The sequence below is a fragment of the Lasioglossum baleicum genome, chromosome 7 (assembly GCF_051020765.1).
Source record: "Lasioglossum baleicum chromosome 7, iyLasBale1, whole genome shotgun sequence".
Taxonomy (NCBI): Eukaryota; Metazoa; Arthropoda; class Insecta; order Hymenoptera; family Halictidae; genus Lasioglossum; species Lasioglossum baleicum.
In genome coordinates, this window is record NC_134935.1 from 6,044,380 (window position 1) to 6,057,450 (window position 13,071).

General features: G+C 40.9%; 1 protein-coding gene across 9 annotated transcripts in view; it reads left to right on the forward strand.

Moving 5' to 3' along the window:
- The window catches only part of LOC143210191 (glycogen synthase kinase-3 beta), a 63,175-nt gene that overhangs the window by 38,367 nt on the left and 11,737 nt on the right, over window positions 1–13,071 (forward strand). For 3 of the 9 annotated variants that reach the window (XM_076426829.1, XM_076426832.1, XM_076426824.1), the window contains exons 2-8: window positions 4,115–4,305; window positions 5,088–5,171; window positions 5,704–5,742; window positions 6,845–6,955; window positions 7,340–7,577; window positions 7,646–7,839; window positions 10,984–11,296. In XM_076426829.1, the coding sequence (XP_076282944.1) occupies window positions 4,115–4,305; window positions 5,088–5,171; window positions 5,704–5,742; window positions 6,845–6,955; window positions 7,340–7,577; window positions 7,646–7,839; window positions 10,984–11,296 (1,170 nt within the window). Of the gene's footprint in view, window positions 1–4,093; window positions 4,306–5,087; window positions 5,172–5,703; window positions 5,743–6,844; window positions 6,956–7,339; window positions 7,578–7,645; window positions 7,840–10,983; window positions 11,297–13,071 lie in introns of all 9 variants that reach the window. The other 6 variants (XM_076426830.1, XM_076426826.1, XM_076426831.1 and 3 more) reach the window with 4 other exon arrangements.

Genomic DNA, 13,071 nt, shown 5'->3' on the forward strand with positions numbered 1-13,071 from the left:
AATAAAATTTATTTCAGAGACATTTAAAAAACTACATATAGTTTCGAAATTAAAAAAAAGAAACCTTTAAAGCTGGATAGACTCTGTCTCGCTGAATATAGAGACTGGAATTAAAAAAGGCTGTAAGCGCAAAACTGAAACCTCTCATAAAAATCCATGTAAAACGTTTGAGAATGCAATTTATTTTTTACATTTAAAAAAATTACATATAGCTTCAAAATTGAAAAAAAGAATCTAACAGTTCCATTGTGGTATGAAAGCTGGATGGACACTGTCTCGCAGAATATATGTCCGCGTCTATTTCCGTCCTTCCTTACGTACTTATTTAACCTGCATAAAGCATAATCAATTAGAATGTAGAATGATGTATCCAGGTGTTCTAAAAAAAGTTGTCCTTGAAAAAGTGAAAGATCGACGCTCGAAGATACGCTCGAGGGAGTGAAATCTTTCGACTGCGATACACGAGTCCTCTCGATTCAGGATGATCACGGCCGGGGGAACAGAAGCCGATTCGCGAAAGTGTATCGACGTGTAGGCATCGCGTCGAAGACAGAACTTTCCGCGAAAGATTGCGCCGGCGACGTCCCGCACAAACTGTTCAAATATTTACGCGACCGGCAGAAGTAGCTCGATGATACATATTCCGCTTGCGCACAATCGGGCTATGTATAGGCCTGGTTTCTCGGACGCGGGAGAACGGTTATTGCGAAAGTATTCCTTATAATGTCATTTAAATATTATACGGCTGCCAGAGCGAAGAACTCGAGAGGACGTTAACCGGACACGTATCGGGAGTAAACCGATGGCGGAATTCATTTTCTCTCCTACGGTGTTGCGACGTCGTCGGCGTAAATAGGTTCGATGGGCGTCGATCACCGCCAGGTGATCTCATAAGCACTGTGGGATCTCTCTTATCCGAATGCAACCACGCTATCGATTCTGCCGCGAAGCCTTTCATTCGAGTGTAATTACGCGACTAGACTTGCGCGGATCTTCGTGCAAAAGAAAAATGGTTTTCGTCACTTACAAGATTTAACAATTGTAATAAATTGAAAACAACATCTGGATGTGCTTAAATCGTCTTGATGTTCTTACTATTTCAAATTACGTCAACCCATTTCCGTCAGATACGCATAAAATCCGCCGTGTAAACAACCGAAAAAGTATATCACTCTGTATATAAAGAGAAGAAAACATCGCATCGATCCTACGAATAACGTTATTTATAGACTGCACACTTTCGCTCGGAGATTGTTCAAACAATTTTAAATTGTCAAACAAGGTGTAACGAAACACGCCGGCACACAAAAGCGGTTTAAAGGAACCAAAATGCAACTTGTACGCGGATAAATATTTGTCATAGTAGACAGGGGATCAAGCTATTAATAAATGTCCTTCGAGAAAAACCGATGATGTACGCAGCGCAACAGGGCGACTGCCAGAAGGTTAATGTAACGCTATTTCGCGAATTACAAGATTCGTAATTTGTGATTTGTTTTTCGTGGTACAGAAAAATTATAGGAAATCTCCGCGAGAGCTTCGTTTAACGACCCCCCTCCCCGCCATCGGGCTCTGGTCGAGAAAGAGGAGGTCCTTAGGGGCGCAGAGAAGCCGAAAACTGGGTCAAACGGCGGCGATCTCTGGCAAAAGCGTCGCTTGGACCCGAGCCGGCTAAATCCAGCGTGCAACAAAAAGCGCAGCAAACCAAGGATCCGGATATGCACTTTCCCGCCTCCCTTTTGCCGCGTTACGCGCGCATCAGAGGATCCCGACCTTTTTCCCAGATACCCGGTTCACATAAACGATACCCCGCTGACATTTCGCGAACGGCCACTTTGACGGGAAATTTGCCCACTCGTCGTCGAGCACTGTCGGGGCGGAGCTTTTGCCATTTTTTTCAATGAAGTCAGGCCGATTTTCGCGAATAACGCTGCGAAAATATTAACTCGAATGGCGTCATTTAAAAGCTGTAAAGTTTCGCTTCGACGAGACCTCCTCCCTCCGCAGATCTTTCGCCATTTTGTATTCAACGAACGGCCGCGTTGACCTTCTCTCTGATCGAATTAATCGATTTTTGGAACGGTTCAGTTGGAATACAGAAGAACGTTTCTGTAAACAACGGAACTTCGAATTGAGTTTATTTAGACTTTCTGAAAGAAATTTATTCGATCTTCTACGAAAGAGTCGTACTAATTCGAACAACAATTCTGAAATAAATTATCTGGGACTCTCGAATCATGCTGCTTACTTTCCAGAGATCGAGTTGTAGAGGTTCCTATCATATGTGGGTTTATAATAAATATTTACCATATTGATTACTAGACTGCGGATCTTCATGCATTTATAGCAAAATTGAGTAGATGAAATTCAAAATTGTTCAAAAATTTTAAAAATTGAAGATGTCAATATATCATTTCTCCTCTCTCAAATCATTAAGGGAAGAAATAAAATTCAACGTTTATTTTGCATGAAGATCCGCAGAATTATTTGTTCGACAGAATACACAGTAGAATACACCAAGTGTTTAGGTTCGACCACTGTTTACATTAGAAAATCCTTCGACTGCTAACGTCTCGCAATAAAATGAAAGGCACAAACCCATTTAAAAAAAAAAAAAAAATAGATAAGGATCCACGGCACCGTGAGCAAGTTGGATCGAGACCGACGAAGGAAACGAAACGCGAATTTTCGCGCGGGCTTGCACGTGGAAATGTACGGAAGCGTTCGGAACGGTGCGGTGTGTTGGAAAATGTCTAAAAGTGAAACGTCGGTTGGTCGAGCGCCGGTAAACAGGTAATCGAGGATCGAAGAGGCAACGTGTTCCTCGTTATTCTGGATCCTCGTAAATCGTCTCGGCGAGTTTTCGGTGGCGATCCCGCGTCACGGCTCACGCGACGGATTATTAGAGGCGTGAAAGATACGGGCGTGCGCGTGGTTATTTTCAGCGACGGTTCAATGAGAAAACCGGTCCGCGAACGCGCTACCTCGCATTATCCGTGGTTGCATCTTATCAAGGTTATCCCTGTCGCAGCCGCGTTCAAGCGGCTAGCAATAGAATTACACGCATCTAACAACACACCCGTGCAACCTGGTGTACGTTGATACAACATCGGTCGGGAATGGGTTTGCTAGATCGACCAGAAGTTATTTTCAGTTTTCGCAGAGCGAGACACAATGGAGTGTTCTCCGGTTCCCTTCCGCGTGAAATTGTTCTAGCCGCTCGGCGAATTCGAATGTATTCGGTGAAATTGATCCGCTGAAAGTTGCGTAATGAGAGCGGTTCGATTAATTTTCCGAGAGGATTCATCGCCCGCGTGCCGCCACCGTGATGAATCAGCTCGCATTACCATTCCAATAATCGCCGCTCTCCTTGTTCGAGTGAATAATGGTCTCGTGAAGGCTTCGAGGCGTCGGGATTGTCCATCATCTTCGGCAAATAGCCTCTCCGTAAAAAGAACGGTAGTTTTTCTTCCTCGCTTCTTGCACCTTCACGGACGAACGCCTTTCGAGATCTCGATTGACAGGAGCGTTTATCTCGAGGCAAATGTTTATCGTTCGAATGGGTGTCCGGGAGAAGGGCTTATGTCAGGCTTTTTAAATTTAATATTGTGTTAACATTCAAGTAAGAGACAGAGTCTTTTTGTTGGAGCGAATATGAATTAGGGTTGTTTATATACATTAGCAGTGTCTGATGCTGAGGGATTAGGTGAAGTCTGCTTCCCCCACCAATCTATTTTTATTATGCTGGTGGTTTTAAAACGCTGATCTCTGCGCTATAAAGTCATGGGACCAATGAATGATACTCTTTATTGCTTCCTGTCTTATCAAGGACTGATGAAAGAAGTTATTTTTCAGTTTGAATAGCTTTAAGTAGAAGGTGGCGAACTCTGAACGCAGAGCTGTAAGAGTAACAAAGTATAATTAGAAGATAGAGAATTCGTAGTTGGCTTAAGATTACTTTCCAAGTCTTTCCTGCTATTATACCTATATCTCTTCGAAGTAACCGCTTTGTTAAGCTTTTTTTGTCAGCCATTATATTTACCCTGTTACTTTCGCTGTACTGTAGCGTTGTGCTTTTCGATTGTTTCTATGGGTGGTGCGATGTACAATGCAGGCAAGGATGGCAGCAAAGTGACGACCGTGGTGGCTACCACCGGTGCTCTCGCAGACCTCCCCGAAGAGGTCTCCTACACAGACACAAAAGTAATCGGTAATGGCAGCTTCGGCGTTGTCTTCCAAGCGAAACTCTGTGATACGGGAGAAATGGTTGCCATCAAGAAGGTTCTCCAAGACAAGCGATTTAAGGTAACACTGAAATTCCTATTTTTATATACCGCTTAAGATAGATAAAATTTACTCGAGATTGTGGAACACCTTTCAACTTCATGTTCATAGAATTTCTATCAACTCCATCTTCATTCGTTTGGAGAATTGGAGGCAAATGTCTTCTTCGACCTATGCAACGTTGAAATCTTGATAAATTCGTTCAATTTCGAATCTCATCGAGGCATCTGTATCTCGATGATCGGAAATTTTCGTTATTTTCGTCGATCACGTTGGTGGAATTGAAAGAACCCAATTTCGCGATCCAATAAACGTCCTACGGAATTATCAGCTCCGAATCTTATCAGTCACGATTGATCCGTTTGCAGACTGATAAACGCGAGATCCTAATTCGCGTATCAAATCTTTGTACACGACAATGTAAACTCGGGTGCAGTGATACACAATACGGAAAAGAACAAATACAGTAAAAGACACTCTTAAAAATCGCATAACTTTTTTCAAATTGGTCCAAAATTACAACATTAGCTGTAAGCTAATAAGCTACCGAAATCTACAAATGCATTTTTTAAATTATTTAGTTACATGCTCAGATAAAAAAGTTGAGAAAACATCATTTCAAAAATTTTTTACGATTTCTGCCAATTGCAATCTAAACAAATCTAGGCGGTCTATCATCTTTGAAAAATTCAAGTCGTTCGGACCAATTTCAAGGAAGTTATGCGATTTTTAAGAGTGTCCACTTAATATTGCAATGAGGATATATGTATATATACTAATTACGTGTTTTCTATGATTTCTAGAACAGGGAATTGCAAATCATGCGGCGTCTCGAGCACTGCAACATCGTGAAACTAAAATATTTCTTCTACTCTAGTGGTGATAAGGTAACTATGCAGTTTTATCTATTCGATTGAACAAGCGACTGAAAGTTTACCGACTCATCGGGAATGCGATCTGTTTAGTTTATTCTTAGAGTTACGAAGGGTGTCTCGTAATTCACTGACAAAGGAGTTCGCTTTCCTTTCATTCGTATTCTCTTGGCGAACGGGTACCGGCGTGCGTCCATGCAAATTCGCTGCCTCGAAAAGCACGCCGGCGAATAATCGAAATATGTATCGAACCAACGAATCGATTTATTTTTATATTTTTCATTTGTTCGCGGGCACGCGGATCGCGCGCGCGATTGCGAAACACCCTGTAAGTACGCGCACTAGCGTCTATAATACAAAAACGATGCGTTCACGCAGAACAATTTCCTTTATATTTTTTTTGTCTACTCGTAGGTGAAAGTGTTCATAACCTTTCAAGTAACGCAATAAAAAACAGTCAGTTCTCTTTACAATGAATTCTATAAGCTCCGATTCCGTGTATTACTTATTAGTTTAATGCATGCGGCATTGTTGTGTTATTTTGTAGAACATCTTAAACGCAACTAATCCAGTTTTTCATGTGGACGTAAGTGAAAAGCGTACCCAGTAGTTTGAGAAAGTCCTTTTGAGAAACACTTAGGCAGATTTGCTTCGCAAATTAGTAGCGATTCACGAGAGAAACAAAAAAATATATATATATTTTGTATATATATGTATATATCTTAATATACAAATGTACGGGGTGAGTCACCTACTGTTTCCACCTCAAATATCTTTGTTGTTTTTAAAGACACGCGTTAAATGTCTCCAGGACAAAATTGAATAGTTCAATGGGGTTACATTTTTTTTTAGATATTTCAAGTTCACTCCTTTAATTACCTCAGGGTTATTCAGGGTCGCAGGCAGAGGAAATGTATAATATTTAAAATATGAGATTTTTAAAAACAACAAAGACATTTGTGGTGCAAACGTTACGCGACCCACCCTGTATAGGGCAATTCGACCATAGATTCAGTATCGTCACTAGATGATAACAGGAATAACAAGAATGAACGAGTGGGTGTTTGTTTCTGAAAACAAAGTAGAAAAGTTTTCGTGCTGAAAATTTAGAAATGACCTTAAAGTTTGCTCATAATTAATTATTCTAAGAGTGCGGTTGTTGTTTTGAAGGTTGAGCTGCTATAATTATTTCATACTTCATTGTAATACAATTTCATTAACTCTTTTATTTTTACTTACAATCGATGCCACAGAGTTTCGCTCACCAAACATTACTAATTAGAGACTGTATTGTTTTTCTATACTTTGTATCCTAAAAGTAATTTTAAGAAATGATTGCAATCTATGGTCGAATTCCCCTACACATGTACATATACATTTCTATAAACGAGAAGAACCTTTAGTTTGTACGACACCTTGACGATCGACACAAGCTCTCTCGATAAATCTCAGTCCAGTAGTGAACGCAGCTTCGCTAGTCATAGACGGAAAATCTTCCGGAACAGTGTGTTTGCAGTTCAAAGGTACTACACGCGTAAACTGTCCGATGGGAATTGATAGTAATCGATTACCAGTACGGACCGTGCTAGAGAAGTTCATTGCTACGGGACCATGTGCCTTTGAGACGACACACCTTGCGAGCATCGTCGCGGGGAACGATCAATAATAATTCCATCGCTTTATTTTAGAAGGACGAGGTTTATCTGAATCTAGTCCTGGAATACATACCCGAAACTGTGTACAAAGTCGCTCGACATTATAGCAAAAGCAAGCAGACGATACCGATCAGCTTCATTAAGGTAAGCACCAGAATCTTCCACTAAAAACTTATTTGAAATCACCAGTTGACTGTCCAAGGCAGCTCTTACTTCTACCCCAATTATTGGGCGATTTTGACTACTGAAAAACTCCATCTTTGCATTATCGAGAAATGAGAAGTACCCCCTGAGAAGGTCTGGCATCTAGTAGCAATAAAAATAGAAGATTCTTTCCTAGTAAAAGTGTAGGAGCGACGGGGTGCAAGCTACTGGGCCAATGTAAAAGGGGTTTGCGACACGAAGGAAGTTGTGGAACAATGTTCCAGAAGCTCTAGTGTAGTAGTCTAGCCTTGAACAAACAACTGAATTTGTAGCAACGTTTGAGGATGTCCGGCCAACAATTCTATTGTTTGTTTGATGTTACAGCTGTACATGTATCAACTGTTCCGTTCCCTGGCGTACATACATTCCCTGGGGATCTGCCACAGGGACATCAAGCCACAGAACCTGCTGCTGGACCCGGAAACCGGCGTTCTAAAGCTTTGCGACTTCGGCTCGGCCAAGCATTTGGTCAAAGGAGAGCCGAATGTCTCTTACATATGCAGTCGCTATTATCGCGCGCCCGAACTGATATTTGGTGCTATTGACTACACTACAAAAATTGGTACGTTTACAAACGTATGGCACGGTCAAACTTACATTATATAATGAAGGACATCCTGTTTCTTATAGACGTGTGGAGTGCTGGTTGTGTACTGGCAGAGTTACTGCTCGGCCAGCCGATATTCCCTGGCGACAGTGGCGTCGATCAGCTGGTTGAGATTATCAAGGTTCTGGGAACACCAACCCGCGATCAGATACGTGAGATGAACCCCAACTATACCGAATTCAAATTCCCACAGATTAAGTCGCATCCTTGGCAAAAGGTAGCCTATTTATCTAACTTTGTTAAAAAGTACAGAGTATTTGTAACACGTAATAATACGGCCACACTGTATGCGTGGCACCATCACAGTGATATGTTGTCAGACTGTCCGATAATGTTCTTTATGTATCTCTTTCCAATTTGTACCGGCTATCGTTCTCTCTTCTTTCTTTATTTATTCGTATGCACATTTCTCTCATCGTTCTTCGTGACTAAAGAGTAGTAGCCGTGTAAAACAGTGATAGGATCGTGTTGAGCCTTCCTATAGGGTATCTTGCCACCTCTGAAGAGACCTATCAAGTATCACTGTAAATCGAGGACTTGTTGTTCAAGCTTCGATTTGTACGAAATATTTCCAATTATCCAAATAATGTTCTACTAGTACTAAGCAGGACAATTCAGTACGTAGTTCATTCTTTATGCATACAGAACCTAATGTTTACTTCTAAAGTTGCCAACAAAAGCTTTCACTTGCCTTTACGATTACGACCCATTATTTCTATTGAGAATTTGTTACACAGCCATTTTGACGTCGCAGTGTATCCAACAGAAACGAATCAGCGTGATAAAAAGCTATAGAAAGAATTTAAAAATAGAACCATCTCAGATCGATAAGTAAGAGATGACCGTTCAACAAACTTCTTCAAGAATAATATTTGAATAGTGTGAAATATATTCGCTGCTTTAAGTCAAAGTTTGAACATTTGAACTTTTACAGAACTAGTATGAAGTTCAGCATTGTCCTTAGCGTGTTGTGGTTAACTATAGTTTCTTTCTTGAAAGAAAGAGAGCCGAGGTATCTGATCGGTCGCAATTATTCTAGACTCATAACTAGACTTCGGATGTTTATGCATTTTCCAATTTTTGTAGACAAATTTGAAGAAAGCGCAATCAAATGAAATGTTATTTTTAATGGGACCGGCCTGTGTAAATCCAAAACAAATCAAAATTGTATAAAATTCTATCAGATTTTGTATTTTAGCCTTCTTTGAACATTTTCATTGCATAAAGATCCGCAGTCTACTCATAACATTTGGGTCGTTGGAGAAGTTAATAGCCGTTGTGACCACTGATCTATCTTAGAACTCTTCCCTTAAGAAATAGAGTATAGTAACCGCGATTGCATGAGAACACAAGTTGTTTGCGATGGTAATGACTACATACAGTCTCTCGTTCCTTCTAACTGAACACGGTCTTGCTACACCTGTCGCTATAATCACATTTCATCAATACATGTACTCGTGGTTACAGTTTATGCTTCAGCGAATGAGTGGACTAAAGTGTTCCACGGAGCACCAAAAGATTAGAGTAAGTGGTCCCTGTTGAACACACGATGTTTCTTATATTATATATACATATACATATATATGGCTGGCGAATTATTCCTTTATTTTTTCTTTTTTCATTCTCTCTCTCTCTCTCTTTTTTCTCTCTTGGCCCAATGTACTAACCAATTGTAACCAACTTTTCAGCATCTGAACGGTTACATAGGATATGTGCAATTACTGCTAATTGATCCATCGAACGGAGGATGACCAACCAAAATAAAGAGACCTTCATTCGATCTTTTTGCATCATACGCATAAATCATTCGGCGTGCACCTTTGCCAAGTCATGTAGTATCCATTTTTCTTTCTATCTATCTTATTTTTTCTCTCTTTCTTTCTTTCTCTCTTTCTCATTCTTTGTGTCTCACACAATCACTGCATCGTCACTTCTCGCCCTAACTAAAACTAACAGTATATTGTTACCGACACAATAATGTCGTGTTTCACTCAAAACTATCAAACGTGTATCACTTACTCTAATGTTCTGGTGGTAATCGAAGTCTGTATTTTCCAGTGTCTAAAACGAACCTACGCAGAAAGTCAATGTTGATCCATTGTTGCAAGAGTGATGAACGATTGCCTGTACGTTCGCGATCACACGGTACCTCGGTTTCTCTTGATCTCCAACGTGTTACAGTTTCTTTTTTGTGTTCACCAAATCTCATCGTCGTGGTTAAATGTATTTTTCTTTTTTCATTGTTGATCGAGAAACGTGTAAAGTTGTCTAAACGATATTCTGTAATTCTTTTCATAAAAGAGAACAGCATATACAGATGAATGGCTTATTGCCAGATTTATGTCATTATTAGACTGTGGATCGTCTTTATACATTTATAGCGGAATTGAGTAGACGAAATTCAAAATTGTTGGAGAATGCCGTTGCAGACAATTTCTATTTCGCATAAAGATCCGCAGTCTAGTCATTATACTTGACACCGTAATAATACCTTAGAATTAAACATCTCATGTTACTAATATAACTCTGGTTGTTGAGTATGTTTAACGATATTTTTTTTATTAAGGGGATTGTCTCGTGTCTACCAACAAGAATTTCATTCATTCCTGAAGCACTTTCCTGTACTAAACTCTCTTTAAAACAACACGAAAAGTAACAAGTGTCATGAGAATACACCCTTAGAGAGTCTCCCTGCTTTGATGATGGAAAAATGATACGACTCTTTAATAGAAAACACACAAACAGTCTTAACAGTCTTCAAAAATTATGATGTCATTCAAAGTGGTTGGAAAGCATATATTAATATTTGTCTCCATGATCAGCCGTTACAAGCTGAGGTAGAAAGTCGAAAGGATTTTTAAATCGTATGGCTATCATTTAAACTCGAATAAATGAGAACTAATGAAGAATAATAAAACAAGAACGTTTCTAACACTAAAATTTCATGTTTTCCAACTGAATCTTGTAAACATTGTTCTAGATGTAGATTCAATTAATGTAGATTTAAGAAATGTTTAAAATGAGAGTTGTTTTATGTGTTCTGGTTGATTTTTTCAAAGTCGTCAAAGCAAGGAGACCCTGGACATACATAAGAATAATGATATCGGCACACGAGTGACAAATGACTTTCATCCAAAAATAGCAAGGACAGATCAGAGAGAGCATCCTCGAGGAGCTAGCATAATATATCTAATTCCATGAATCTCGAGAGCAGACTCTTCCTCTGGGAAAGTGTCGCTGCCGGTCTTTTTTTACCGCTTTTCCTCACACGACTTTGACGGTCGTGTTTGTTGCCATGCTCTAGTCTTTTATTTAGCTATGTAGATACTGTTTTTAGTTCTGTTGTGATGTCGACGTTAAGACGACTAATTTTCAGGTGTTCAGGGCACGCACGCCCCCGGAAGCGATGGAATTGGTCGCCCGGCTTCTAGAGTACACACCGTCGTTACGGATGACGCCTCTGCAGGCGTGTGCCCATTCGTTCTTCAACGAACTGCGAGAACAAGGCACACGGTTACCGAACGGCCGGGAGCTGCCGCCATTGTTCGACTTTACAGAGCAAGAGCTGCGAATTCAGCCGGCTCTGAACTCGATCCTAATACCGAAGTACATGCAGTCTTCGGACAATCCTGGAGGCCAATTGGAAGCCACGAGTGCTGCCGCGGGGGCTAGCGGTAACTCTAGTGATAATAACGTCAACACCAACACACCATCCACTACACAGAATACAGACCCCAGCCAATCGAATATGGCTTAAGCTATTTTATTTTTAACAAACAAAAAAAAGGAAACCTTACAAAACTAAGAGAAAAAAGAATTCACCGGTTTAGCGCTAGCCTTACGGTGGGCGAGATGAACAGAACGAAAGAAAGAATGATCTTCTGAGGAGGATGTCCCCCATCCCCACTCCCCCGAAACCCCTTTACCAACCCGAATCACCCAAGAAAAATACAACCCCCCACCCCCGTTGTAAATTGAACTCAATGCAATGGCGATACGGAGTGGTCCTTAAGCTTTGTTCGCTTAAAAATATATTAAATGAAGATTTCAGACGATGATTTCCCTTGTAACCGGTTAGCTATGGACTACAACAGTGGCGTTGCGAACGCTTGATTGCCACCATATTGCCAAGTTGAATTCAATGTATATATATTATAGGAAACTGGCCCGTAACCTCTTTAAATGATAATTGCTAAAAGGAAAAAAAAAGAAAGCGAAGTTTTCTAGTTGAACAATGTGTAATCTATAATGTCTAGTAGCGCGTTAACGTCGCTTGCGTCGTCATTTTATTGAAAAGAACACCCTACACGCAACACACACACATTTACACAAGCATACACGCGTACATACACGAATAGATACATATATACAGATACACTGGAGAAACCAGCTTGATTGGTGCCGGCGAAGGTCAACGGAGAAACGAATGATGATAATGATGATGATAACGATCGCTACATACTCGGCTCGCAAGACGTTTCACTCGCCAAGACTGAAAACTTGCGTCTTCTTTTTTTTCCACCGTGCGTACACTTGACGATAAGACGACGATTATTATTATTATTATTATATTCACCGGGTCTGTGTTTCGTCCCGATGCGGAATGAACAGCCTGTAAAAAGGTGGTCACGCCTGGAGTATCTCGTCGCGCTCGAAAGTCGAACGGCGTCGGAGGAACAGGGAAAAAGAACGAAACAAAAAAGGATAGAAACAAGCGACAGCGCGCGAAACACGCATAACACGCAGAGGAAATCTCGGCTGAACACCTGCATACACATTGTACACATACACGCGGGAAACACACACGGAGTATTTGCGTGCACAATCTCTATTTATCGTAAGTCACATCTCGCGATGCGAAAGACACGCCTGCTGCGTATATCGGCACGACGAGAAACAAAACCTTGGAGGGCCAACAGTTATTCACGAGCTACCGAAATAACGATGACTATCCTAACCATAGTCAGACGGTTCGATGATCCGACTCGTCGGTCTCTCTCGACCCCCCTAATCACGCTGTTCCGATTGCCCAGCGAACTATACTAGCAAAATATTACCTAGACTCGGGTTCTCCAAAATGTTTAACGACGATTTCACGACGTACCGTCTGCGCAAGAAATGTACGCGACCGCAAAGCTTAGCGAAACGATCATTTCCGTGCATGCATACTGTACATCCGAAGTGCCAGTTCATTAGGGGATTCAGTTTCAATGATCCGCCTTGCCTGTAGCGTTCTTTGCTTACTCGTTACTGGAGATCGCGATTTTCAACGTGTACACGTGGTACGTGAACCGTGTAGTGAATTTAATAGAGTAGGCTCGGTTCTAGGGTTGCAAAGGTGCGTGATGAGTCTTTTCATTCCTCGATAATGCAAAGATAGGGTTTTTCAGTACTCAAAAGCGCTAGATGAAAGATCAATTGACACCGCCATCGCCTTCAGAAGTTATTT